General features: G+C 51.6%; 1 protein-coding gene and 1 non-coding gene across 5 annotated transcripts in view; one reads left to right on the top strand and one right to left on the bottom strand.

Moving 5' to 3' along the window:
* The window catches only part of LRRC20 (leucine rich repeat containing 20), a 111,275-nt gene extending 86,845 nt beyond the window's left edge, over positions 1-24,430 (top strand). The window contains exon 4 of one of the 4 annotated variants that reach the window (XM_064269661.1): positions 21,743-24,430. In XM_064269661.1, the coding sequence (XP_064125731.1) occupies positions 21,743-21,897 (155 nt within the window). In that variant the 3' untranslated portion in view covers positions 21,898-24,430. The remainder of the gene's footprint in view (positions 1-21,742) is intronic. The other 3 variants (XM_064269662.1, XM_064269659.1, XM_064269660.1) reach the window with 3 other exon arrangements.
* TRNAR-UCU (transfer RNA arginine (anticodon UCU)) lies at positions 7,080-7,150 on the bottom strand. The gene has a single exon. It is a non-coding gene; the product is annotated as a tRNA-Arg (tRNA).
* Positions 24,431-26,234: the final 1,804 nt, after the last annotated feature.

Here is a 26,234-nt window from a genome sequence, read left to right as displayed (position 1 = left end):
CTGGTGCCGGCACCAGAGCTGGGTGTATGGCTGGCTGCCAGGTGGGTCAGGACAAGCACCAGCCAATGGCTCCACCGCTTCCTAGCTGTAGCCCTGGAAGACTTGCACACCCTTTCTGCACCTCAGCCTCTCATCTTAAGTGGAGGTTACCTCCCACCCTGCCCCTTGTTCTCTGCCCCCAGAGGTAGTCCGAGATGAGAAGGTGGCTGTTCGTAGGCAGGGGAGCAAGCTGGTGGCATCTGTACTGGCTGCAGCACAGGGTGACAGACCCACTACTGTATCCCCTCCCGAGGCTGACAGCATCCTTCAGCAGCAACAACCCCAAGGCCAAGGCCGGCTGTGTTGCTTATGCTTTCGTATGCGTGCCTCTGCTTTTCTGCAGTGACAGTAATAACCCTTCCATGTGGGAGCATCTTACAGTTTACTAAGGGTGCTCAGGTGTACTCTCACGCATGATCATCCCCATTTGACAGATGTAGAAACTGAGGACCCAAAAAGACTCTCGTAGCCTTCATGGCCTAGTGCCCGCCTCACACCTGGCCAGGTAGAAGCCAAGTGCAACCACTGTGCTTCCTGACAGTTCAGCCTGTGACAGAGCCCTTCTGCTGCCCAGCCTGGGCCAGACCTGGGGGATATCTGGGGGCTGCCTGTGTCTGGGAGACACTCCTAGTTTTCCCCCCAAGTGACGAGCTGTTCCCCAAGATGTTTGACTGACCCAGGCCCCTCCCCACTGCGGGAGACCTTGGTCAATTCATTCTCCAACTTGCTCACTGGAGAAAAGGTGCGTATGATGGCAGCTTCCTACCTTCTACCTCCTACCGCTCCCTGATCCAGTGGTGCCCACAAATAGCTAGGAGTGAGGGGAGGATCAGCCACAAGCCCTCTGCAGCGTCCCAGCCGCCCTAGTTACTTGAGTGGCTTCTCAACTCCCACACCAGGGGAAGGGCCCGGCTTGGCTTTCATAGCCTGATCGGAGGGAAGCGAGCGTGGAAGGGCAGGGAGAAGGGGGCTGTGATTAGAGCGAGGAAGGCGAGGACTGCAAAGCCTTCACTGTGGAAGTAGCTTGGCACTGTTTGCTGGTCTAGCGCATCTCCTGCAGGATCTCATTGGGATAATTGCAGTTGGAGCTTAGGATGCCTTCAGAGTGGCTTATTCTTCCCCTTCGGAGCCCTCAGGGAGTATTGGAAAATAAAAAACAGAATTTTTTTCTGAGAAATAAATATGAGGCATTCGAGTTCCCTTCGAGTCTTGGTTCAGTGAGCAGCAGCAGGTGATCCTGAAACCAGTCCCCAGGGGCGTCCGAATGAGCCCTTCCTGTCTGGACCGCTCCAGAGATAGAAGACTTGAAAGGCTTGCAGCACCCTGGGAGGCAGGGTGGACCCCAGCAGCCCCTTGTGTCTGAATAGTGCATATTCCTCCACCCTCTGGGCCATTCTGTCGGGAGAGGAGGCCGGAGGGCTCCAGTCTGTGAGAGGAGAAGGGACACGTTGGCTGCAGAGGGGCAGGGACATTTTAGTCTGCTTTCTTTTTTTTTTTTTATTGTGCTTTAAGTGAAAGTTTACAAATCAAGGCAGTCTCTGATACAAAAAGTTATACACACCTTGCTATGTAACCCTACATGCTCTCCCTCTAATGTGACAGCACATTCCTCCGCTCCACCCTGTATTCCCCGTGTCCGTTCAGCCAGCTCCTGTCCCCCTCTGCCTTCTCATCTCGCCTCCAGACAGGAGCTGCCCACATAGTCTCCTGTGTCTACTTGAACCAAGAAGCTCACTCCTCATCAGTATAATTTTATGTCTTATAGTCCAGTCCAATCCCTGTCTGAAGAGTTGGCTTTGGGAATGGTTCCAGCCTTGGGCTAAAGGAAGGTCCGGGGACCATGACCTGTGTGGTCCTTCTAGCCTCAGTCAGACCATTAAGTCTGGTCTTTTTACAAGAATTTGAGATCTGTATCCCACTCTTCTCATGCTCTATCAGGGATTTTGTCTGCTTTCTGATGTCATCCCCAGGAGACATGGTGGTGCCCATTCTTGGAGCTTACTGGTGGCTGCATGGCCTCAGGCCTCACATCTGTGTGGCATAGGCTGCCTCGTTGCCTCCAGATTGTGCAGACAGCACTCTGGCCCATGTGCATGACCCTTCTCTGTCCTCCAGGGTGGACTCCACGTCCTTGCATCTCAGGAGCTGCCCTGCCCTCCGCTACACCGGGCATCTAGCGTGGTGTCTGGTGTCGGTTGGGACTCAGTGGGGATTTTAAAGCCTCAGTGCCCCTCCCCCCAAAATTACTGACACACAAGAAGGCAGATTTTGTCACTTTACAGGCTGGGACCCATTAGAGGTTGTCAAGTCAAATTAGTGGGTTGAGACCTGCAATTTTTTAATTAAACGGAATAGAAAATGTCAGCATCACATGTCGTGTGGTAAATACTCTCCCGGGGAGCCTTTTGCTTCAGTTTTACTACGTACGTCCACAGGTGCATGTGCCAGGTCATGATGTAAAACGGATTTCTTATGTGGGTCCTGAGCACCCCTGAAAGCCACGCCCATGAATCGTCCACAGTGACCTGGGGAGTCTGTTAGTGACCAGCTGGGGCAGCTGTCCCGCAGCCCACACTCCCAGCCACACCGTGCATTCTTCCTCCTCTTATTCCCACCAGGGGCGGATTATCTAGTAGGCAAGGTAAGCAGGGTGCCCACCTTGCTTACCGTATCATCTCTTTCACCACGTCTTTGTGAAATTGTTTACTACAGATGAGTAAGTAAGCACAAGTAAGCCTGTGCTTATCTTGCTTACTGGGTCATCTGCCCCTGTCAGGGATTGTAAATTTGAAAAGAGGGTTTGATTCTGTAGGAAGGTGCTGTGGGGTTGGGAGAGAGACAGATGCCAGCCATACCTAGAAGCAGAATCTCTGATGTGGTGAAAAAATGTGAAATTGTTCACTGCAGGTGATGTGGTAAGAAAAGAAAGCACCACGCTTACCTTGCCTATTGGATAGTCTGCCTCTGATCGCCACCACTGTCTCTCTCTATCGTGATCACATCACCTGCGACTGGTTGGAAGGGGTGGTGTGAAGGTGGACGAAGAGGCTCCAGCTGAGCCTGGAGCCAGGTGGCTGATGGGTTTAGCATCACCTACTGTTAATCCCTACTCCGCTCACCTATCCCTTCCTGGCCTGTGTGCTCAGCCTGGAAGACCTGCCTTATCTCTTACCGCTTTCTCTGCCTATAACCCAATCCCCTGAGTCTGAAGGCTTGGGCCTGCTTCAGAAGAACAGGAGGCAGAGTAAGTCAAGGGGCTGCTTTCCTCTGCCCAGCTGGCCCCCTGGCAGACTGCCCAGTGATAAATGCCTCCCATCTTCCCGGGTCCCTGGGGACAGGCTTGCCAGTATACACTTTGTCCTGGGCCCTCCTAAGAGGGTGAAAAGGGTTTGTAGCTTAGAGGATTTGTTCAGACAGCAGTCATTTACAAGTTACTGGGATTTAGGGCAGTGCCTATATTTTCCAAAGCAGCAAGTGGTACATGGAAGCTTAGCAGTATGTATAAGCAAAACTGTTTGGGGAAATATAGCCTCTGGAGAGACAGGAGCTCCAGAGATGAATGGGATGTAGGTCCTGACCTCAGGTTGGTTCCAGACCGAAAGGGAAGTATGAGGACAAGCAAATATTAAACTACTGTATGAGACATGGTTGTAGCCGTAAGGGGAGCCAGAGTGCTGGGGAAAGGACTCATGGGCTGAGGGTGGCTGCCCGTCTGTCCTTGAGAGGATCCAAGGAGGGTTCCTTGGGCAGGGAGAGAGGTGTTTAAATCGGGCCGAGACAGACAAAGTGGGGACATGATGGTCTATGAAGACTAGTGGTCAGCTCTTGCCTGAGCAGCCGCCACGCCATGCTTAGTGTGGGTGCAGGAGCAGCATCAGGCCTTAACCACTTGCCCACAAGTGCTTGATGTCGCGTAGCAATTTAAGTCCTGGAACATGTGGGGGTGAAGAGAAAGCCAGTATTCAGTAAACTCCATTTTGCTAAGCAGGAGACTACTTTAGTTAAGCTAGAATTTAACTTTCCATAACCCTCAATTTGCTGTTTTTTTCCCCTGTGTACTCACTCGCTGTTTCAGAGAGCGCAGGAGGTCATAGGAGAACAAGTTCTTGCTAAGAATGTAATAAATAGAGCAGTAATACTTTCAGAAAGAAAGGTACTTGTATTAGGTAGGGATGCTTGGGCTGCATGTACTCAGTTCTGCCCTTGAACTGTTCTGCTTCTCACTACCTAGGCCAGTGTTCCTCCACGTGCAGTCTCAGGTCCAGCAGCATCGGCATTAGCTCAGCATCGGCATTAGCTAGGAGCTTGGTAGAAAAAAACCTGACCCCCTCCTCAATATCGAATCAGAAACTCTGGAGATGGGGCCCAGCACTCTGTTTTAATGAGGCCCTCCGCTGAGGTAATTCAGATGCACAGTGAAGTTTGAGAATCCCTGCTTTGGCTCTAAGGAGCTCTGGTGGCGCAGTGGTTAAGTGCTGGGGTGCTAACTAAAAGGTCAGTGGTTCAAACCTGCCAGCTGCTCTTTGGGAGAAAGATGTGGCAGTCTGCTTCTGTGACGATGACAACCTTGGAACCCTATGGGGCAGTTCTACTCTGTCCTATAGGGTTGCTATGAATGAGTTTGGTTTGGGTTTGTCTCGCTCTCCCTCCTCAGAGTATCAGCAGCGTGATCATTACCTGGGAGCTTGTTAGAAATGCAGAGCTCAGACCCCCTGCATCAGAACCTGCCCCTTTGCAAGGTCGCCAGGTGATTTGTACGCACATCAAGTCAAGCTCTGAAACGTGCTGGCCTGGGGACTTCCTCTGCTGTCCTCAGCTTCTTCCCAGGCACGAGGTCCACCTCGGGGCGCTGACTGTTAATGGTCCCCATCCTCCCAAGCACGCCTGCTCCTTAAAGCTCACAGAATTTCTCCCAGTGTCCTCTGCAGGTCCCACATCCAGATTCCCCGGAGGGCCTGTTACAAAGGCAGGCTCCTGGGTCCTGCCTTGGACTGACGGAATCACAGTCTCTGTGGCTGGGGCCGGGAATCCACATTTCTAGCAAGTGCCCTGGTGGGGGACAGATCATTCGAAAATCTCTGTGCACAGCTGTCTTTACCATTTTCTCCTCGCCCTCTCCCACGTCCATCCAGTCCCTGTGAGTCCTGCCCACTCCGCCTCCTGAATGTCTTTTTTTTTTTTTAATAATTTTTATTGTGCTTTAAGTGAAAGTTTACAAATCAAGTCAGTTTCTCACATATAAACTTATATACACCTTACTACGTACTCCCGTTTACTCTCCCCCTAATGAGTCAGCGCACTCCCTTCTTCCAGTCTCTCGTTTCATGACCGTGTTGCCCGTTTCTAACTCCCTCTACCCTCCCGTCTCCCCTCCAGACAGGAGATGCCAATACAGTCTCAAGTGTCCACCTGATACAAGTAGCTCACTCCTCATCAGCATCTCTCTCCAGCCCATTGTCCAGTCCAATCCATGTCTGCTGAGTCGGCTTGGGGAATGGTTCCTGTCCTGGGCCAACAGAAGGTTTGGGGACCATGACCGCCGGGATTCTTCTAGTCTCAGTCAGACCATTAAGTCTGGTCTTTTTATGAGAATTTGGGGTCTGCATCCCACTGTTCTGCTCCCTCAGGGATTCTCTGTTGCGCTTCCTGTCAGGGCAATCATCAGTTATAGCCGGGCACCATCTAGTTCTTCTGGTCTCAGGATGATGTAGTCTCTAGTTCATGTGGCCCTTTCTGTCTCTTGGGCTCGTAGTTATCATGTGACCTTGGTGTTCTTCATTCTCCTTTGATCCAGGCGGGGTGAGGCTCATTGATGCATCTTAGATGGCTGCTTGTTAGCGTTTAAGACCCCAGTAAATGTCTTTTTTTTAATGGGATAAAAATATACATAACAAAACATTTGCCAGCTCAACGATTTTTACATGTACAAGTCAGTGACATGGATTACATTCTGCGTTCTCACCCTCCTTTCCCGAGTTCTTCACCACCATTAACATAAACCCTGTGCCCCCTGAGCCAAATCTCCCCTTCTCCCCTTCCCACCCACTACCGAGAGCCACTAACAAGGACCTCTCCCAGGAACTTGCCCTGACATCTTCAGCTTCTTCCCAGCTTTCTATGTGTTTGCCTATTTCATATATGTGAGATCAATATTTGTCCTTTTGTGACCGATTTCACTCAGTGTGGTGTTTTCAAGGTTCATCCATGTCGTGGCATGTCCGAATCGTTTTTAGTAACTGGTTCCCCTGGTTCAGTCCTTCATTGTGGTTTATCTGGGCCAGGGCATCAGCTCACAAGCATAACGTTTGCCCAAGTGCAGGACCTGCCCCTGGGGATTAGGATGGGGATCGGGGATCAGGGACTGTGGGGATTTGGAGGGGGCTCACCCTGCCCACTAGCCCATTGCTGAACTAGGGGCCCTGGACCCCAGACCCTTCCAGAGAACTGCAGATTCCCTCTCATCCCTACCAGGAGAAGAGTTGCTTCAGGGTGTGGTGTCTCCGTGTCCTCCCTAGCCTGGGGCACAAATGCCCAGCAGGGCTCTAGGGGATGAGACAGAAGCACTGAGTGCCCAGTGCTGAGAGAGTGGGGCACGCGGGGGGTGATCCAGGCAGGGAAGACTTCCTGGAGGGGTGGGTGTGAGGATTGCTGGAGAAGCAGTGATGGAGCCCGACTGGGCTGGGGCAGAGTATAGACCCTGAGGCCTGATCCTTCCTGCTTGGGAAAGGGGCCCTCCTGCCCTTTCAGGCCTTTCACCCTCCTGGTCCTTTTGTTCCACAGCACCGCCCACTGCCCCTCTGGTGGGACAGGAGGAGAGTGTCACTACTGGTCCTTCAGCTGTTGTTGGTAGCTGTCGGGCCCCCCCTCATGGCAACCCCATGCACAATGGGAGCCATAGGATTTTCATTGGCTGATTTTTGAAAGTAGATTTCCAGGCTTTTCTTCCTAGTCTGTCTTAGTCTGAAAGCTTTGCTGACATGCTCAGTATCATAGCAACATGCAAGTCTCCACTGGTGGACAGCTGGTGGCTGTGCACGAGATGCATTGGCTGGGAATCGAACCCTGGTCTCCTGCATAGAAGGCAAGAATTCTACCACTGAACCACCACTGCCTTCCAGTCCTTTGACTGGAGCCCAGGAAATGGATTTTAGACAGAGGAAACCTTGAAAGAGTAGAGGTAGAAATATGCTCGTTTGATCTAAAAAGATCAAAGTGCACAGACTTTTCAAACCTCCTAACTATGGACACCTAGCACAGATCCCCTCTAACTATCTCATTTAATCAGCTCCCAGCTGCTCTTCTGGATAGGTGGTGTTAGCTCCACTTGACAGTTGAGAAGAGGCAGCTCAGAGAGGTTAAGTAGCCTGCACAGGACCTGGTGGAGGCAAGATTTGAATGCAGATCTTTGATGCACCAGAGCCCAAGTCCTCATGTGATGGAAGAGGGGGTGTGCTCCTTCCAGCAGCAACTATCTGCTAAATTGCAAGGGCTTTCCCACCCTGGCCTCCCTCAGCCTTGCAAGGGTCCTGCAGGTGCAGGGACAGCAACGCTCCCTGGGGGGGGGTTGCACTGCAAGGCCTTGTTAGCTGGCGTTTTACAAGGGGGTAGCTGGAGAAAGCAAACACATCTTCCTGTGGCTCCCTGCCTGCTGGGAAAGGCTGCCAGCCCTTAAGACAGGTCAGAGTGGAGTAGCCAGTCTCTTCGCCTCCTTGCCGTTTCCCTACGAGGCAGCCAGGCTCTGTTTGGAGGCGGGGGCCGCTGTTCTAATCTGAATAGTTAGTAATGAGGCTCTCTACGTCCTCCAGCACCAACCAGCTGCTCTGTCGGCAGTCTCTGCTCAGAGCTGTAAAGCCACCTGTGAAACCTGGCTGGGTGAATCTCTGGAGCTGTACCATTTCCCGCCTTGTACCCCTTGTGGTTTAGCCAAGCCCTGGTCCTGGTCAGTTGGAGATGCCAGGCCTGGCAGAAGACCCCCTCCCAGGGAGATCTTGCCCTAAGTAGAGACCATGCCAAGGCTTCAAGGGCTTTGAGAGGTTGGGGCTCGCTGCCCATAAGCAGACTGACCAGCCGTCACCCAGAATGGGGAGGTAGGAAGTGGGGACTCTTGGCCAAAACAAATGCTCTAGACACCAGGCCTTTCCCCCTGTCAGCCAGACACTGGCACCGTGGGAGGCTTCAGATCTGCCCAGCTTGCCAGTGAGGGCACCTTAATCTGCCAGCGCCCGCTGCCCTCAGAACTCCGCTGGGCCCAGGACGCAGCTTGAACCACTGGCAGGAAAGGCTTTGCGGCGTTTCCCTGGGCCTGCTGCCTGTCTCCTGTCTGGGTAGCACAGAAAGGGAGGCCTCTGGAGCGATGACGAAAGCCAAAGTCAAGGCGGACTGCTTTTCTGCCTGCCCCACAACTCTCCTGATGGTGCATGGCCCCTTCAGGTAAATCTGACTCAGACTCTACTCAACCCTGACCGCTTTCCACCTTCCTCTCTTGCCAGTCCTCCTGCCCCGACCTTGGTTTCCCAAGTCTATAGCAGAAAAGGCACAGGTCTGAAGCCCTACTCATATTGGCATGAGCATGTCACCTCCTCTCTGAACCTCAATTTTCTCATCTGCAGAATGGGGAGAACACTTCCACCCTTTGGGTCTAAAGTCAGGGCTCACCATAATCGCTTCCTACAGTCTGCCTGTCCTCCTGCTGTCCAGCCCACCTGAACCCCTGACCCACATGCTGCTGTGCAGACTGTCCCCTCACTCCCTGCCCTCCACTTGCTGGGCCACTTCTTGGATTTACCCAGGAGCCAGGGCAGAGGAGGTAGGCTAAAGGGTAGGCCAGAGGCTAACCGGTGGACCACAGGAGTCGGCTGGCCGGGGAAGGCCTGCCACAGTCGCCTTCTGAAAGGTTCAGAATGGCCAGCCCCAAGCAGACCGCAGCACCTCCCAGATCCCTTGGAGCCCACCTCCCCTTCCCCAGTGCCCACCACAAGAGACCCTGAAACTTGCTGCTTTATGTTTCCAGATCCCACTCTTGGGTCTCATTCTGGCTCTCAGGGGGATGACCAGATAATTTCTGTTGTGTGCCGTTGAGTCGATTCCAGCTCATAGCGACCCTACAGGGCAGTGTAGAACTGCCCCATAGACTTTCCTAGCCTGTAATCTTTACAGGAGCAGATTGCCAAGTCTTTTCTCCCAAGCAGCAGCTGGTGGGTTTGAACTGCCGACCTTTTGCTTAGCAGTGAAGTGTTTACCCATTGCACCACCAGGCCTTCTTAAGTAATTCCTGCTGAGGGAGTAATTGATAGTTCAGGAGTTACCTAACTGCCAGCTTAAGATGATGGAAAGAACACTGGACTGGGAGTCTGAAGATCGTTATTGAAGTCCCAACTTTACCACTTGCTATCTGGGTGTAGTCATTTAACTGAAAATTGTAACTCAGTTTTCTCATCTGAAATATGGGAAAAGTAACCACTATATCCCCATCCCCAAAGCCCTGTTCAGAGGATCAGATGAAATTATGTGTTATAAAGGGTAAGGTCCCTCATGAACTTCTAAGGGATCGTCACCCCTTCCCCAGTGTAAGTGTATTTTTAAAAGGGCTCCTCGTGGCACAGTGGTTAAGAGCTACTGCGGCTGACCAAAAGGTTGACAGTTTGAATCCACCAGCCTCTCCTTGGAAACCCTATGGGGCAGTTCTGCTCTGTCCTGTAGAGTTGCTGCAAGTCAGAGTTGACTCGACAGCAACAAGTTTTTTTTTTTTTTTTGCTTTTCTTTAAGTCCGGGTTGGGTAGATAATTATAACTATAATTGTAACTCTATGAGTGATCTCTCCTGGTTATAAAGCACTTTTCCCAGCTTGGCTCCACTAAATCGCCCAAACGCATGATACGGAAGGACAGGAAACAGAAACCACTCTGGGCATTTCAGAAGCATTGAAGGACTGTAGCAGTGGGCTGCATTCTGGGGAGAATAATAGAGTAAATAAGGCAATACATGTAAAGCACTTAAAACTCTGCCTGATGCAGAGTGAGCTCTCTGTGTGGTGGTGGTTGTACGCCCAGAGGCATGAAAAGTCAACTGCGGGTTGGTAAACTCTAGTCATGGGCCGTTAGCGTTGAGCAGAGCTCCAGTGGTCTTCTCATCCAATCCCCTCCTCAGAGGTGGCAAAGTTCCCTGTCACCCCAGCCCACCACTCTACTGCCCAGTTACTGGCTCTTATTCTTTCATGCTACACCAAGGTCACGTACTGCCCCTCACTGTGCCATCTTGCACCAGTCTCCTGGTTTTGCTGCCACCATTTTTTGCCATCTCATGCCATCTCCAGTGTTTTAGCTCTCTGATTCCTTGGTCTAGGAAGTTCTTAGTGCATGGACCCCAAGTCCAAAGGATGTGCTCTGCTCCTGTCTCTTCCTGGTGTTAGTGAAGTCCCCTCTCTCCTTTGGGATTGGTGTCTTTTAAGCCTAGCGGGATGGCCAAACTGACCGATCCCTTTGTTAGGGTTCTGTACACCTTATTTCCATGGCCCCATCCCCACAGGGGTTCCATGCCCTCACTGTGAGTGTTAGATAAGCGCACACACACACACACACACACACTGCCAGCTATGAGGATCTAATAGAGCACCTAATCCAAGGAACGGAGAGCAGCCTCAGGGAGGGGACTGGGCCAGGGCCTTGCGGTGGCTGGAGTGTAGGAGAGGAGGGCCTGGGGAGGAGCAAAGACAGGCAATCTGACCAGGAGGATAAACACCAGGGAAGGGCCAGGCAATATGAGTCACTTGTTTGGCTCCAGAGTGACCAGTAAGAAGACCATATTTCTGAAGACGCCGGTTACAGTCCACCTTTGATTGCTTGTCCGATCCAGGATAGGAGTCTGTGGAAGGAGGAAGTGGTAGGGGAGCCTCTCGGTGTCTGTGAGCCCAGCTCTGCTGGCCAGCCTGGGGCAAGGAGGAGGACGTAGAAGCAGTGGCTTTTGTCCACCTTTGTTTTTCTTTCCTCACAACTTGTGCTTTAAAAAAATGCATCTCTAGGTGTATTAGAAAAACGCCACCCCCTTGATGCTGAGTCAGCTTTAACTCGTGGTGACCCTGTGCGTATCAGAGCAGAACTGCTCCACAGGGTCTTCAGTGGCTGATTTTTCAGAAGTAGATTGCCAGGACTTTCTTCTGAGGTACCTCTGGGTGGACTTGAACTGTCAACCTTTTGGTTAGCAGCCAAGTATGTTAACTGTTTGCACCACCCAGGGACCTTCTACGTTCATTAATGGATTCTTAAAACACTCTGGGCTTTCCATCCTCTCAGTGGGGGTACCTGCTATACCCTTTGATGCTCCACGGTAACCCTCTTTGTGGTCCCTCTGCTATCCTCTGTGGTCCCACCACACAGACCATGAGATGGGAAGGACCATTTTAAGGATGAAAGACTGAGTTTCACAGAGGTTAAGGGGCTGGCCTGAGCTTCCATGACACTTAAATGGTAGAACCAAGATTCAGGCCTGGGTCTCTGGCCCTGCCCACTCTTCTGGTGGCCTCTCTCAGTGGTGGACTGAGAACACTCCCAGCTACAAAGCCTTCCCTGAGGGCTGTGGAACTCAGCTCTTAGGATGGTCAAGAGCAGTGCAAGGTGCTCCTTGCTCTCTGAGGGCAGGGGCTATTCCTGCCCCACCCACTCCGGGATGCTGAGTCAGCCCAAGGCCCTGCAGAGCTGGGGAGGCCCCCATCCCTGTTTCCACCTGGCTCCCACACACCTTCTGAGGGGACAGACCCAGGCATGAATGTGGTCTGAGTGCTGTGTGCATGACCGTGCCCTGATTCTCTGTCCTCGCCATAGTTTGCCTGTTTGTCTCCTGTGGCATTTTGAGTGGGAGGATAAGGCTAAGGCTGGCATTCTTCTTTTTTTTTTTTTTTTTAATTGTACTTTAAATAAAGTTTTACAGAACAAACTAGTTCCTCGTTAAACAATTAATACACATATTGTTTTGTGACGTTGGTTGCCAGCCCCATGACATGTCAACATTCTCCCCTTCTCGATCTTGGCTTCCCCATTGCCAGCTTTCCTGTCCCTTCCTGCCTTCTCGTTCTTACCCCTGGGCTGTTGCGCCCTTTTAGTCTCATTTTTTTTTTTTTATGGGATTGTCTAATCTTTTGCCGAAGGGTGAACCTCAGGAGTGACTTTATTACTGAGCTAAAAGAGTGTCCGGGGGCCAAACTCTCAGGGTTTCTCCAGTCTGTCAGGCCAGTAAGTCTGGTCTTTTTTTGTGACTTGGAGTTTTGTTCTATATTTTTCTCCAGCTCTGTCCAGGACCCTCTACTGTGATCCCTGTCAGAGTAGTCGGTGGTGGTAGCGGGGCACCATCTAGTTGTGCTGGACTCAGTCTGGTGGAGGCCGTGGTAGTTGTGGTCCATTAGTCCTTTGGACTAATCTTTCCCCTTTTATCTTTGGTTTTCTTCATTCTCCCTTCAGCTTGGCAATTTTTTTTTTTTTTTGTACTTTAGATGAAGGTTTACAGAACAAACTAGCTTCTCATTGAAAAGTTAGTACACATATTGTTTTATGACATTGGTTAACAACTCCACGATATGTCAACACTCTCCCTTCCCGACCTTGGTTCCCTATTAGAAGCTTTCTTGTCTCCTTCTGCCTTCTAGTCCTTGCCCCTGGGCTGGTGTGCCCCTTTAGTCTCGTTTAGCTTTATGGGCCTGTCTAATCTTTGGTTGAAGGGTGCAGCTCAGGAGTGACTTCATTACTGAGCTAAAAAGGTGTCCGGGGCCCTACTCTCGGGGTTTCTCTAGTCTCTGTCAGCACCCTGGCATTCTTGATCTCAATTGTTTTGGTATTCAGGCACCAAGGGCTGCCAAGAGGCTGAGGTAAGGGGGCTGACTCCCAGGGCCAGCCAGGGATTCTCAAGCATGAACGTGCCTGGGACCACCTGGCTGAGGCAGCCTCTTAGGTGCTGCCCCAAGGGCCAGGGCCCTGAATTTGGCTGGGGCATGGTGTCTGCACCTTGAAACAGCACCCCAGGTACATCGCTAGGCAGGTGTTCTGGAGACACTGGTCTGAAATTCACTGGCTGGATCTCCAGGGATGGAGGCAAAGAGGCTGAGGGATCCTAAAAACTCAGGCATTCTGGCCAGAGGATACAGTCTGGGCCAGCAGTGGGACAGACAACCGTGCACTTCAGCCTGGGCAGGTCAGGGTGCTGAGCTTTTTTTTTTTTTCCTCTCCATTTGTATGAATTTATTGAAAAATCCTATTTATTTGTAATGTCACCCTATTTCTGTTTTCTGTTTTTTTCAGTTGTGCAAATATACATAACAAAACAGGCATTGTTTTTAAGCTACCAAGTAAGCCAGAGAACTTGGGCTTTGGGCCACCAGGCTGGGGCGCCTAAGAGCCCAATTTTAGAAGGGACCAAAATGCTCCAGGGCCCAGCCCACCCGCTTTGGAGATCCACCTCCTCTGCTGGGTCACCTCAGTGCTGGAAGGCCCGTGTCCTCCAGCCCCTTCCGTGGGCGAGACCCCTGCATATTGGTGCACCACATACAGAGGAACGGCGTCCTGACGGTAGCAGCCATTTTTATCATCTTGCCTTCCAGCCGGTCCCACTGGCATGAAATACGTTTACCAGTCAATCATGCTGATAATCAGTGAGATGAGGTCAAGCTGAGCTCGGGGGAAGTAATTTTCTCTAAATATTGCGACTGGGTGACTGTCTGCCGGGAGAGGAGCATGGGTTCCACCCGCGTAGGCGGGAGATGGCCAGACAGGGGTCCTGGAAGCACCCAGCCACCCTCTCTGCAGCCTCTTGAGAGGTGAGACAAAGGCCCAGTGTGCTGTGACCCATCCTGCACTGGCCCATGTGGGTGTTTGGGCCTCATTGGGGGTCCTTCTTCCCTTACCAGGGGAAGCTGGGTCTTGGCTTTTAGAGCTTGCAGCAGGAGCCCACCACCACCACACACTTGGGGGTAGTGGCAAAATTAAAGGGGTATCGCTGTGTTCACAAAAGGACCCTAGAACTTCACAGTCATACACTCTACAGTAGGAGGCTGAAGGAGATGGAAGTAGGCCCAGAGTGCCTTCTAGATGTGTAGCTAATAACCATTTGCCTTCGAGTCAATTCTGACTCATGGTGACTGTCATGGACTGAACTGTATCCCCCCCCAAAATAGGTGTCAATTTGGTTAGGCCATGATTCCCAGTATTGTGTGGTTGTCCTCCATTTTGTGATTTTCCTGTGTGTTATAAATCATAATCTCTGCCTGTGGTTAAAGAGGATTAGGGTGGGATGTAGCACCCTTGCTCAGGTCACATCCCTGACCCAGCCTAAGGGAGTTTCCCTGGGGTGTGGCCTGCACCACCTTTTATCTTACAAGAGATAAAAGGAAGGGAAACAAACAGAGAGTTGAGAACCTCCTACCACCAAGAAAGCAGCACTGGGAGCAGAGCTCATCCTTTGGAGCCAGAGTTCCTGTGCGGAGAAGCTCCTAGTCCAGGGGAAGATTAATGAAAAGAACCTTCTTCCAGAGCTGACAGAGAAAGCCTTCCGCTGGAGGTGATGCCCTGAATTTGGACCTGTAGCCTACTGGACTGAGAGAATAAATTTCTCTTTGTTGAAGCCATCCACTTGTGGTATTTCTGTTATAGCAGCACTGGGTAACTAAGACAGCAACCCCATGTGTGTCAGAGTAAAACTGTGCTCCACAGGATTTTCAGTGTCTGATTTTTTGGAAGTAGATTGCCAGGGCTTTCTTTCAAGGCACCTCTCAGTAGACTCAAACCATCAGCCTTTTGGTTCACAGTCGAGTGTGTTAATCATTTGTACAGGCTCTCCTGAAGACACATAGCCTCTCTTTATCCATACTGGTGAAAAGTTGGAAACAACCTGAATGTCCGTAATGGAAAGAAGAGCCAAAGTGTAGTATATCCACACCATGGACTGTGATGCAGTGATGAAAATGTCATTGGTTTGTAACCTGAACAGATGTTTGTATAAGGTGTCGTCAAGAAAAGCATGTTATGGAATGATACCTAGGAGACCATTTTTTTTGGCGGGGGGGGAGTGTGTATAGACACACATAACACGTGTAGACACACACATTCCTTATGAAGTTTGGGGAAACCAAAACATTAACCGTGATTAATTCTAGATGGTGGGATATTTTATTTTTGCTTATCAATATTTTCTAAATTAGATTACTAGTGCTAAAGTGCCAGTGTCTTCTCCCTGCTTTGGTCCCTGGAGGCCTGGCCCTGACATGCAAATAGAGAGGGCCGGGCATGGGAAGAGCCTGACTCATGACTGTAAGTGTGGCTGCAGAGTTGATTACCCAAACAGCATTGGTGGTGAGTCCACTGTGTGCCTGGACCAGGGTGGCCTCAAGCCTGAAGGAGCTTATGGTCTAGTTCTGGAGGCAAGGCATTCACTCATTCATACAAGAAATATTTACTGCGCACCCCTGTGGGTGCTGTGCTAGGTACCGCATTTACAGGCTGAACAGCCAGACTCACAGGTCACAAAGCATGATACAAGTATGGCGTAAAGAAAGTGCTGTGGGATTTCAGAGGGGGCCAAGGAGAGCGACATAAAGGAGGTGGGCTTTGGGCTGCGATTTGAGTGAGGTCAGCAGGACATCAGTGGGTGGTGATGATGGAATGGCACATGGCACGTAGGATGAAGCTGTGATGGTTAAGATTGTGTGCCAACTTGGCTGGGCCATGATTCTCAGCGTTCGCCTCCATTGCTGGGAGCCTTTAGACAAGGCACTAAACCTCCCTGAGTCTTGATTTCCTTCTGCTTCACATGACACCCATGAAATGCCTTTACGTCTTAAAAGCCAAATGCAGGGAGGTTGGTTAATTCTAGATTACCTGGGGCAGAAGGGGCAGGTCTGCCCCACCGCCTGCTGCCTGCCATGCTGAAAGGGATGACCCTTGCAAAGCTGACACTTGGCAGGGAATGTGAAGGTTCCAAGTTATTACCCCTTTCCTGCCTGGCCATTTTTGGTAGGAAAATGGGAGACCGGCTCACATGGAGAGCACTGAGAATGGCCATGAGCAGCCCTGTCCTTCCCCACACCTAGAAAAGGCAGCCCCTACCCAGTAGGTGGAGGCCCCTGACTCTACTACGGCACCTAACAACAACAACAGCTAACCCAAAAGTTGGTGGTTGAAACTTACACCAGCCATGCTGTGGAAGAAAGGCCTGGCAATCTGCTTTCGTGAAGATTACCACCAAGAAAACCCGATGGAACAGTTCTACTTTGTAACACATGGAGTTGCCATGAGTTAGAATCGGCTCCACAGCAATTGACAACCCAGTAAGGGGAAGGGAGGATCTGGAGGCTGCAGGTTGGTGTGTAGGTGACTTTTGCATCCAAATGAGCTCCTGAGAAAGCGGAAGGGAGGTGGGTGGGCACCATATCAGTCCGTCCTGCTTTTCCTCCTCTCCCTGACATGCTGTCTGCTTAAACTTGCACTCTGGAAACAGCCGGGTCTCTGCCCTTTCCCCACTGAACCACGTCTGCCTTGGACTCTGCCCTTCCTCACCCCACCTTCCCTGCTCACTCCGGTCCTTCCCACCTGTCAGGCTGCTTCTTGCTTGCCCCACCGGTAGAGACCAGCCCCACCTGGCTACCTATAGCCAGTCTTCTTGCCTGGGGCCCAGCTCCCAGCCACTGCCTACCCTAGTAACTCCCTCCAAGCTGCCCAGAGTGTCCTTTGGTGGCCATCATGTGTGTGTGCCAGGTGTTTGCCTTGAGGTTCCAAAGATGAAGAAAAGACTGTCTCTGCCCTCAGCAGCTTTCCTGTGCTCCCAGGAGGTGCAAGGCCCCTGGCTGGGTGCTGGTCCAGTAAACAGAGCCCTGCCTTCAGGAGGCTCAGAGACCAGGTCACCCCAAGGGGCTACGGGAGGTTGTGAGGGGATCAGAGGACAGCTGCCTGTTAACAGGGCCCTGGGACTTCCGCACATCCCTTTTTTCTGGCCTAAGCCAATCTCCTCTGTCTCAGCCTCAGCCCTGCGCCTAGTGGCTGGGTGATCAGGCAAAGCTGTTTCCTCCCACCCTGGCTTCGTCAATTTCAAGGGCCTTCCAGCTCTAATGGTCTCACCGCTGGGGTCTGTCCAGCCTCTGGCCAACAGTCCATGAAAATGAGCACCTCACAGACCAGTTGGCCCTCTCAGCAGAAGCCAAATCCAAGCTTCTAGCCTTCTGCGAGCGGTTGAGCAGCTCAGGCAGCTCTAGCACTTGCAGAAGAAACCTGAGGCTCAATGCCTGTTTCCTTCCCATGTAATCTGATATTCAGGCCATCTCTGTGGCTAACTCAGGCCTCAGTCTCCTCATCTGTAAAGTGAGCAGAGGAGCACCTGCTCTACACTCATGGCTGTGGGGAAGACCAAATATGGAAATGCTTTATAAACTCCAGTGTGACACGTAGGTGTGAGCTAGTGGCCACCCCTTCCCTTTCTCACCCAGAGGGCAAAGGGGTACCTATATCCAGTACCAAGCCCAGAGGGGAGGAGTGTGTCTGCCTTCAGGGGATTCAGGTGGAGGCTCTTTCCAAAGTGGAGATTGCAGAGCCCAGCACACCTCTCCCTGTGCCCTTCCTGGTTATAGCACCCCAGGTACTGCCCCATCCCTCACCTCCAAGGAACGGAAATGGGATACTGCAGAAATTTTGCTGCAGGCCTGGAGCTCCCGTGCTGAAGGTCAGGGGCTTGGTGTGTGTCAAACTGGAGGTGAGATGCTGGCAGGCCCAGGCAGCTTCTTTTGAAAGCACTTGTGGCAGCAGGGTGCCTGGAGCTCCTGGTAGACTCAGCAGGAGTCCTAGAGAGCAGTCAGATATAGTATACACACATATCCTGTGACCCAGCAATCACCCCTGCTCCTGGGCCTGCATCCAAAGACGTGTTCATCCTGGCCCATAAGGGCAGGTGAGGCCCCAGGGTGCCCATTGCTGGCACAGGAGAGAGGTGGAGTGTGGGATGTGCACGGCCTACTATTCCAGGCAACAGTCAAAAGCCAGCGGATGCAATGCATGGATGCCTCGTGGATGGGTTGAAAAGCACGCTTAGCCACCTAGCACGAAAGCCCTAGGAACCAGGGCTTTTTGGAGAAGTGGTTGCTTCCAGGACTGGGACAGGGAAGGTTTGAGAAGAGCCTTACCAGAAACTAAGAAAGTTCATCAAAACCTGAAAGGCGCATATCAAAAGACACAGGAGCCAGATTGAAGGGGTTCCCACTGGCCAGATCTGGGACAATTTGGGCACCAAAGTAATTACCATGATGAGTTATAAACCTCTGGAAGCATGGGGGAAACCCTGGTGGCCTAGTGGTTAAGTGCTACGGCTGCTAACCAGAAGGTCAGCAGTTTGAATCTACCAGGTGCTCCTTGGAAACTATCGGGCGGTTCTACTGTGTCCTATAGGGTCGCTATGAGTCAGAATTGACTCGACGGCAACATGTTTGGTTTGGTTTAGAGGCCGTATTGATAATAAATTGATAAATGAGAGAGAAAGGAGAGCTTTGGCTTACAGCGGGATGTGGAGAACGTGCTGGAGTCAGAAAGCCCTTTTGCAGCCATCATGAAGGTCAGCCAAGATGCTAAACCTCGGGGCAGTGGGTGCTAAGTTCTGATGAGGCACAGGATACTGTGTGTCCCCACAGACTGCTTGTTAGTTGCAAAGGAGAAAAAAAACCTCAGTGATGACACAGTGAGGAGTTCAGGCAACACCTTCGCTGATGATCAAAATGAACGTTACTGATGGGTGACAAATGGCCGCCACGTGCCTCCTGGTGCGATCCTCTGAGGACACGTCACCTGTGCAGTTTTCTAGCCGAGGATGCACTTTCCCAATTTAATCATGAGAAACACCAGGCAGACGCAACACGAGGAATGCTGCATTCAAAACCACAGCCTGTGCTTCGAGTCAATTCCGACTCCTGGTGACAAAGAGAAGTAGTCTTCAAAACTGTCAGTGTCATAGAAGGCAAAGAAAGACTGTGCCTCCAAATTAAAGGCGTCACCGAGACATACATGGCCCTAGATTGGGTCTTGTACGAGGGAACGGGGGAGGGTGCTATAAAGGAGGTTATTACTGGAATATGGTCAATATATTGGATAAGAGCATTCTATCAATGTAGATGTGTGAAACTGATAACGGCACTGTGGTTACGTAAGAGAATGTCCCTGTTCTTAGGATATACACGCTGAAGTAAGGGCCATGGTGTATATGGTATATGTATCCAGGGGCAGAGTACCAGTAAGCGAGGTAAGCACAGGCTTACTTGTGCTTACTTACTGATCTGTAGTGCACAGTTTCACATGCGTTTCAGCACAGAGCAGGACAAGAGCTGCCTCTCTGCATCACTGCTGGTTGTGAAGACGGGGAAGGGTGAGGCCGTGGACTGAAGTGGACCGTCACATGGGATCTTATAGGATCTGGGCTGCTCAGAAAGTTTAGTTAGAGCAGAGGATGCAGCCAGTGGCTGCACCTGGACAGAGGTTGTCCGTCAGGTCAGCCCAGCCCTTCCCACCCATATGTCATAACAGTCACTCCTGTTATCTACTCCCTACTGGGTGTCCGGCCACTGTTCTGAGTGCTTTGTACTAACTCCTTTAATCCTCACTACAGCCCCATGGATTGGTACTATTATTACCCTCATTTTACATATGAGGAAACTGAGTCACAGAAAGTTTGGTTATCTTGCCCAAGGATAAACAGCTAGAAAATGGCAGAGCTGGGATTTGAATTCAGGTGGTCTGGAGTCACTCTCTTAACCACAAGGTCCCTCTCCTAAGTAGAGACTCCCCCATACTGGTGGTCCAAAGTGGGGAACAGAAAGACAGACCAAATTGTCCCACAGGCTGCCTGGGACCAGATGGGAGTGCCTGGCTCCCTGGGCTGAGAGGTCCTGCAGTCCCTGCTGTTCCAGACTGCCCACATGGTTGGGGCCTTGGAATCTGGGCCTGGAAGCCTCTGGATGCCGCTGAGTCTACCCTTTAGCCACTGTCCTCCCTGTTCTCTCTTGAGCATCCTGCCCTACTCTTTTGCCCCTACTTCTCTCCATCCGGGTCCCTGGGTGGCGCAAACTGTTTATGCTCGACTACTAATCAAAAGGTTGGCAGTTCACATCCACCCAGTGGCACCATGGAAGAAAGACCCGGTGATCTGCTTCCTTAAAGGTTATAGCCAAGAAAACCCTGTGGGCCTCAGTTCTGCTCTGGAACGCACGGGGTCGCCATGAGCCGCTACTGGTTTGACAGCAACAGATCTTGTTGTTTGTTTTCCCTCCAACCACATTCCCCTCCATTCAAATCCGGCCCATCCTCCAACAGCCTGTCAGCTGCCTCTTCCAGGCTCCGCCTGGCCACTCCCTCCACTGAACTCCTGCAGCCTTTCTGAGAACCTGGGTTCAAATCTCAGCTCCGCTAATTACACGCTTGTGACCTTAGGCAAGTTATTCAACTTTTCTGGGCCTCGGCTTCCTTTAATAATAATATCTAATATTCATTGAGTACTGTGTGGAGTATATATATCATCTCATTCATCCTAAACAGTCCTGCTAGGTATGTATATATATTATTATCACCCTAATATGAAGTTTAGTCATTTGCTTAAAGCCACACAGCTGTTAAGTGGTGGACCTGGGATTTGAACATCAGACTGAGTGCTCCTAAGGGTTAAACTCACTGCTGTTGAGTCGATTCCAACTCATAGTTACTCTATAGGACAGAGTAGAACTGTCCTATAGGGTTCGCAAGGCTGTAATCTTTATGGAAGCAGACTGCCACATCTTTCCCCCATGGAGAGCAGCTGGTGGGTTTGAACTGCCAACCTTTCAGTTAGCAGCTGAGTGCTTAACCACTGCACCACCAGGGATCCTCCTTCTGGGTGTGAGGAACTGTTGAGTGTCATCACATGTTTAATATGGCTGCTATCTTGTCCTGATCCTTATTTTTCCTTATAAAGGTGAAGTTCACATAACATGAAATTAACCACGTAAAAGTGTACAGTTCAGTGCATTTAGTACATTCCCAGTGTCGTACAGCCACTATCTCGTTCCAGAACATTTTCATCACCCTGAAGGGGACTCCACTGAACAGTCACTCCACATTCTCCCCTCTCCCAGCCCCTGGCACCGCTAACTACTTCCGGTCTCTATGGATTTGCCTATTCTGGACTTTTCGTATGAATGGAATCATATGATATGTGGCCTTTCGTGGCTGACTTCTTTCACTCAGCATCGCGTTACTGAGATTCAGTCACGTTGTAGCATGTAGCAGAACTTCCTTCCTCTTTATGGCCCCCAAATACTCCCTAGTGTGTATATACCATATTTTGTTTATTCGTCGTCCTCTGATGGTCATTCAGGTTGTTTCCACCTTTTGTCTGTTGTGAATAATGCCGCAATGCACACGTCTACACTTATCTTTCTGCATTTCTGCTTTCAGTTCTCTTGGGTAAATACCTAGGAGTGGAATTACTGTGCCATAGGGTAATTCTGTGTTTAACTTTTGGAGGAACCTGGTCCTTATTTTTGTGATGCTTTCCTCCATGTGTTTGTGATACCCTGGTGGGCACCCAGGAGCTGACCCCCACGTGCTGTGGGGGCTGGAGAGCTGCTCCCTGCCCCTGTGTCATTGTCTTCCTGGACCATTGTCCTGCGTCTTCCCTGCTGACTTGGTCCCAGCCCTCCTAACCTGTCCCCTCTCCCCAACAGATGTGCCCGTGGAGAAGCTGGCCACCATGCCAGCCTTGCGAAGCATCAACCTCCGCTTCAACCCGCTGAATGCTGAGGTGCGCGTGATCGCCCCACCACTCATCAAGTTCGACATGCTCATGTCTCCGGAGGGCGCACAGGCCGCCCCACCTTAGGCCACCCTCCTCATGCCCACCCAGCAAGGGACAGAGGCCACTTGGCCTAGCACCCTGAGTGGGGGGATCCCATGGGCCCATGGGAGGCCAAGCTTGGGGGACTGGGAGTGGGTGGGCCAGACAGTGCATGAAAGGAAGGGATGTGGCCAGCCCAGGGCCCAGGATAGATAGCTTAGAGCAGTAGGGGCCCTGGCACACCTGAGGGAGGAGGCGAGGGGGCCGGGGCTGGAGCTGGAGCACTCGCAGCTTCTGCGCAAGTCTGGGCAGACCCTCCGCCCTCTGTCAGCCTTGGTATTTGGGAAAAGGGGCTTTGGCGGGAGCCTTTGCCTCCTTCAGAGGCTTTTAGGAAATGCATGCCTCCAAATTGCCTCCAATCTTCAGGTACCTTATGAGCCCATGGAATGAGCACTGTTGAGCATTTTCTGGGCCTGCGGGTTTGAGGCCTTGTTTTTAGTGCTGAGAGCTGATCGCCACTCTGGGAGGGGTAGAAGACAACCTTCATCTATTTGTTGCTTCCTGAGAACAGATTCGGGGGAGGCGCACCCTTCACAGTGCCCCATCTTCAGCCCTGCTGGTCCCTGGGGTTGGCAGGAGCTGAAACCAGGAGTTATGGAAGAGCTGGGGTGAGAATCTGCCTGCAGGGCCTAGCAGGGCTGAGAACATTCATGTAGGAGCCTGAGGCCAGAGACTGGACAGCATGGCTGGTTGCCTCTGGGCTTCCTCTGCCCTGTGCTTCCTGGGATTAAAGAATGGGTGGGAGAGGAAGCTCTGGGGACTCTGTCCCTTCCTCGGGAAGGACCAGGTGTGGTTGGCATCTTCCTTTGAGCCACAGGAGAAGTGGCCCCCAGAGAAACAGAGGCATTCACCCTGTGGCTCTGGTCCTAGGTAATTCGATGGTCACACTGACCAGTCTCCCTCAGGCTGCTGCTCACCTGCCGTGTAAGTGGTCACCTGCTGGCTCAGCAGACCACTGGATTTGTAGCCCTCTGGCCCCCATGTCACTACCCAAAGCCCTGATGACCTAATCATTTCTAGGTCCTCAACCTGGGGTCTAGGATGTGCCAGGCACCTGTCCTGGTTCGCCCAGGATTGAGGGGTTTCCCAGAATGTGGCATTTTTAGCGCGAAAACCGGAATAGCTGGCCATCCTACCAGGAGAGGGCCTGGGCTCTTGCTTTCTGGCTCCACCTCTGGTTTGACCCTCCAGGTATTTAGGTATCTACCTCCCACCTTCTCCTCACCTGTGGAGCACGCTGACTTGGAGCTGCCCCAGAACTCACCTGGCCTAGACCTCTGTATGGGTATCTGGAGGCAGCCTGAGACCCCAGGATTTGGGGCACAGCCAGGCCATGCAAGTCCTGTGTCCTGGGGACTAGTGGCCACTCAGACACTCCTAGGATTAAGCTGTTCCCAGCCCAGACTAGCCCACAGGGCAGTAACCCAACCTCAAAATGCTCCCAGCCCATCGGTCTGACCCTGCCCAGGTCTCCTGACTCATGACAGGGGGCTGACCCATCACTGAGCGCTCTGTGTCCCAAGAGACACCTTGTCCACTCTGCTCGCTTCCCAAGGCCTGATTGGCCAAGCTCTGGGAACAGGGTTTTCAGGGCAAGGAGGTCAAGATGGGATCTCCAGGGCTGTGAGTTCAGCACTGCCCATTGGGATGAGCGGGGGCTGAAGCCCAGCTGGCCCCGCTCCTGTCCTAGAGCTAGCTTTCTCCTAGTCAGAGAAGGGCGGCTTCTTCTGGTACAAACAACGGCATTGTATAGCCGGAGCCTTGCAGCATCAGCCTCACCTGGGAGCTTGTTAGGACTGCGGAATCTCAGGTCGCACCCCAGGCCTCCTGAATCAGGGTCTGCACTTTAACAAGACCCCCAGGGGACTCCTGCAAGCCCTTTACAGTTTGAGAAGCAAGGTTCTAGGCATGGCCCTGGGGATGTCCTCAGATTCGAGGTGAAGTTCTCTGCTCTCCAACCTGCCACTTACAGGGCTTTGGGCCTGCTCATTCCCCGCCTAAACCAGCCCCGGCTGGGAGACCCTGGGCCTCTCAGGTCTTTCAGAGTCTGCCCCCCACTCCAGTGAAAGCAGTGGCCCACATGGGCAGGAGACGAGGGCTGAGTTTGCCTGACCAGGGCCTCATCACCTCTGGCCCCTGCCTTTCTGGTTAAGCCCTGCGTACCAAGCCACCTGCCCCCCAGGGCCTTATGTCAGGCCCTTTCAACGGGTTGCTTTCCGAAAGTTGTTTTCTAGTCTGCTCTTAGAGCTGGCTCCTCCCTTTCCGGGGAAGCTGGGGGAGTCAGAGAAGCCCTCTAAATCGGAGCTTCGGTGTGAGTGAGCACCCTTCGCTTTGAGCCTACAATAAACGATGCATTGGTTTCACCTGCCTGGTGGGTGTTTGATTCATTCTTAGTGCACAGACCTCCCTTGCCTGGGTGTCAAACCTGCCCACCTGCAAAGAAGGAGGGCTGCCCCTCCTGTTGAAAGCAGGAGGTAAAGACAGCTAGAGCAGGGAGATACTCAGAATATTCCCGGTGGGCGCAGACAAGCAGAACTGATGCACGCCCTAAAGCTGTGCTACTGCAAAAACAGCTAAGTATCAGCCCCGGGGGGAGACCCCGTACTCCTGGGGGAGGGGGAAGGGACCCGCTGTCCCCAGATTTCTCTCTCACCTGAGCCAGATTTTACACCCTCAGCAGTTCATTCCCCTGGGTCAGTGGTTCTCCAGGAGGGGCCTCCTGGCCAGCATCAGCATCACTGGGGAGCTGGTGAGAAATGCAGATTCTCGGACCCTACCCCAGATTCATTGAACCAGAAACTCTGAGAGTATTTTAACAAACCCTCCGGGTGATTCTGATGCACGATCAAGGTAGAGAACCACTGTGTGGATTCAGGGTTAAAATCAGTTATTGTTTTTGAAATCTTGTGCTTCAAAAGGCCAGCTTGAGTTTGCCTGGAGTTAGGCCAGACACTCCATTCTTTCCAGTTAACAAACACAGAGGGCTTGGTCGGTACCTAAGCCCTTTATGTAGAAACTAAACTCACTTAATCCCCTTAACAACTGAACTAGCTTTGTGATTTAGGCAAATGACAAATTTCCAGGCCCCTTTCCTGTCTGTAGAGTGAAGAGGTTGCGCTGGGAATTCCCCAAGAGCCTTTCTGGATCCCACGTAGCCACTATTTCTCAGATTCTAGGGTCCTGCTAACTGCCCCCTGGAGATTGGCCTGGACTCAGGCCACTGCTTCTTCCACCTCAAAGCTCAGAGAGAAGACGTCCTCTTGACTCAGTTTCTTTTTGTCAGATGCTGGCTCACTGAAAATATCACCGGATCAACCTATTGATCAGACAAAGCTGAGCTTACTCTTCCCGACCTAGGGGAGACCTCTACCTCCAGAGTCTAACCAGCATCTCAGAACGGGGTGGACAAGTCAGGAGAGTTCTCAGATTTCGGAGTCTGGTTTAGGTGGGGTTTCCAGTGCAGTGGAGGGGGCACAGACTAGGATTGGGCAAAGATCAGGGTATAGTTCAGGATCAGGGGACACAGCAAGGGGGGACTTTGAGGTGAGTCTTGGGGTATAAACTCTACTTTGATGCAATCTATTGAAGAGTTGGAGCCCTGGTGGTATAGTGGTTCAGTGCTTGACTGCTAATCAAAAAGCTGGCAGTTCAAATCCACCAGCTGCTCCTTGGAAACCCTATAGGGCAGTTCTACTCTGTCCTATAGGGTTTTTATGAGTTGGAATCAACAGCAACGGCTTTATTTTTTTGTTTTTTTTAATTTATTGAAAAGTTGAACAGGCCAACATTCCTTTAAATAATTTTTTAGGAAGCTCCTGGAATGAACAATAAGGTTATTTGCGACTTTCATCTTCCTGGCCAGGAGTTTCCTAGAACAGTAAGGTTATATTGAAGAAAACAATGGAGTAATTAAATCTTGTTACTGTAGACAGTAAGCCGCGTAGGGCTAAATGGTTTCAATTCTCTCTCCCAAAGAAGCCATGTTGGACCTCAAAGTCTTGCTTTGAAACTTCTCTTTTAAATAAATTTTGCCTGGTCCTTCTCTTTTCAGAAAACCAGCCCTGGAGAGCAGGGAGCAATTCCTGGAAGGGCAAAAGTTGGCAGAAGGCCCAGGCAGAGTCCTGGGAGGGAAGCCAAGGCCAGGAAGGGCGGGTCTGGGAGAAGAGTGTGATTTGAGGCTGCTGGGCAGGAAAACCTCTCGGGCCCATGAGAACAGACCATGTTCCAAATGTCTGTCTCAGGGCAGGCGGGTTGGGCCCATCCCTGAAAAAAAGGGACTTCAGCCCAGACGCTTTAAGTCCAAGCAAGGGCACTCATTGAGC

Source organism: Loxodonta africana, chromosome 16 (genome assembly GCF_030014295.1).
Source record: "Loxodonta africana isolate mLoxAfr1 chromosome 16, mLoxAfr1.hap2, whole genome shotgun sequence".
NCBI classification, from domain to species: domain Eukaryota; kingdom Metazoa; phylum Chordata; class Mammalia; order Proboscidea; family Elephantidae; genus Loxodonta; species Loxodonta africana.
The sequence above is the reverse complement of the archived record's forward strand: the minus strand, read 5'-3'. Positions and strand labels throughout refer to the sequence as shown.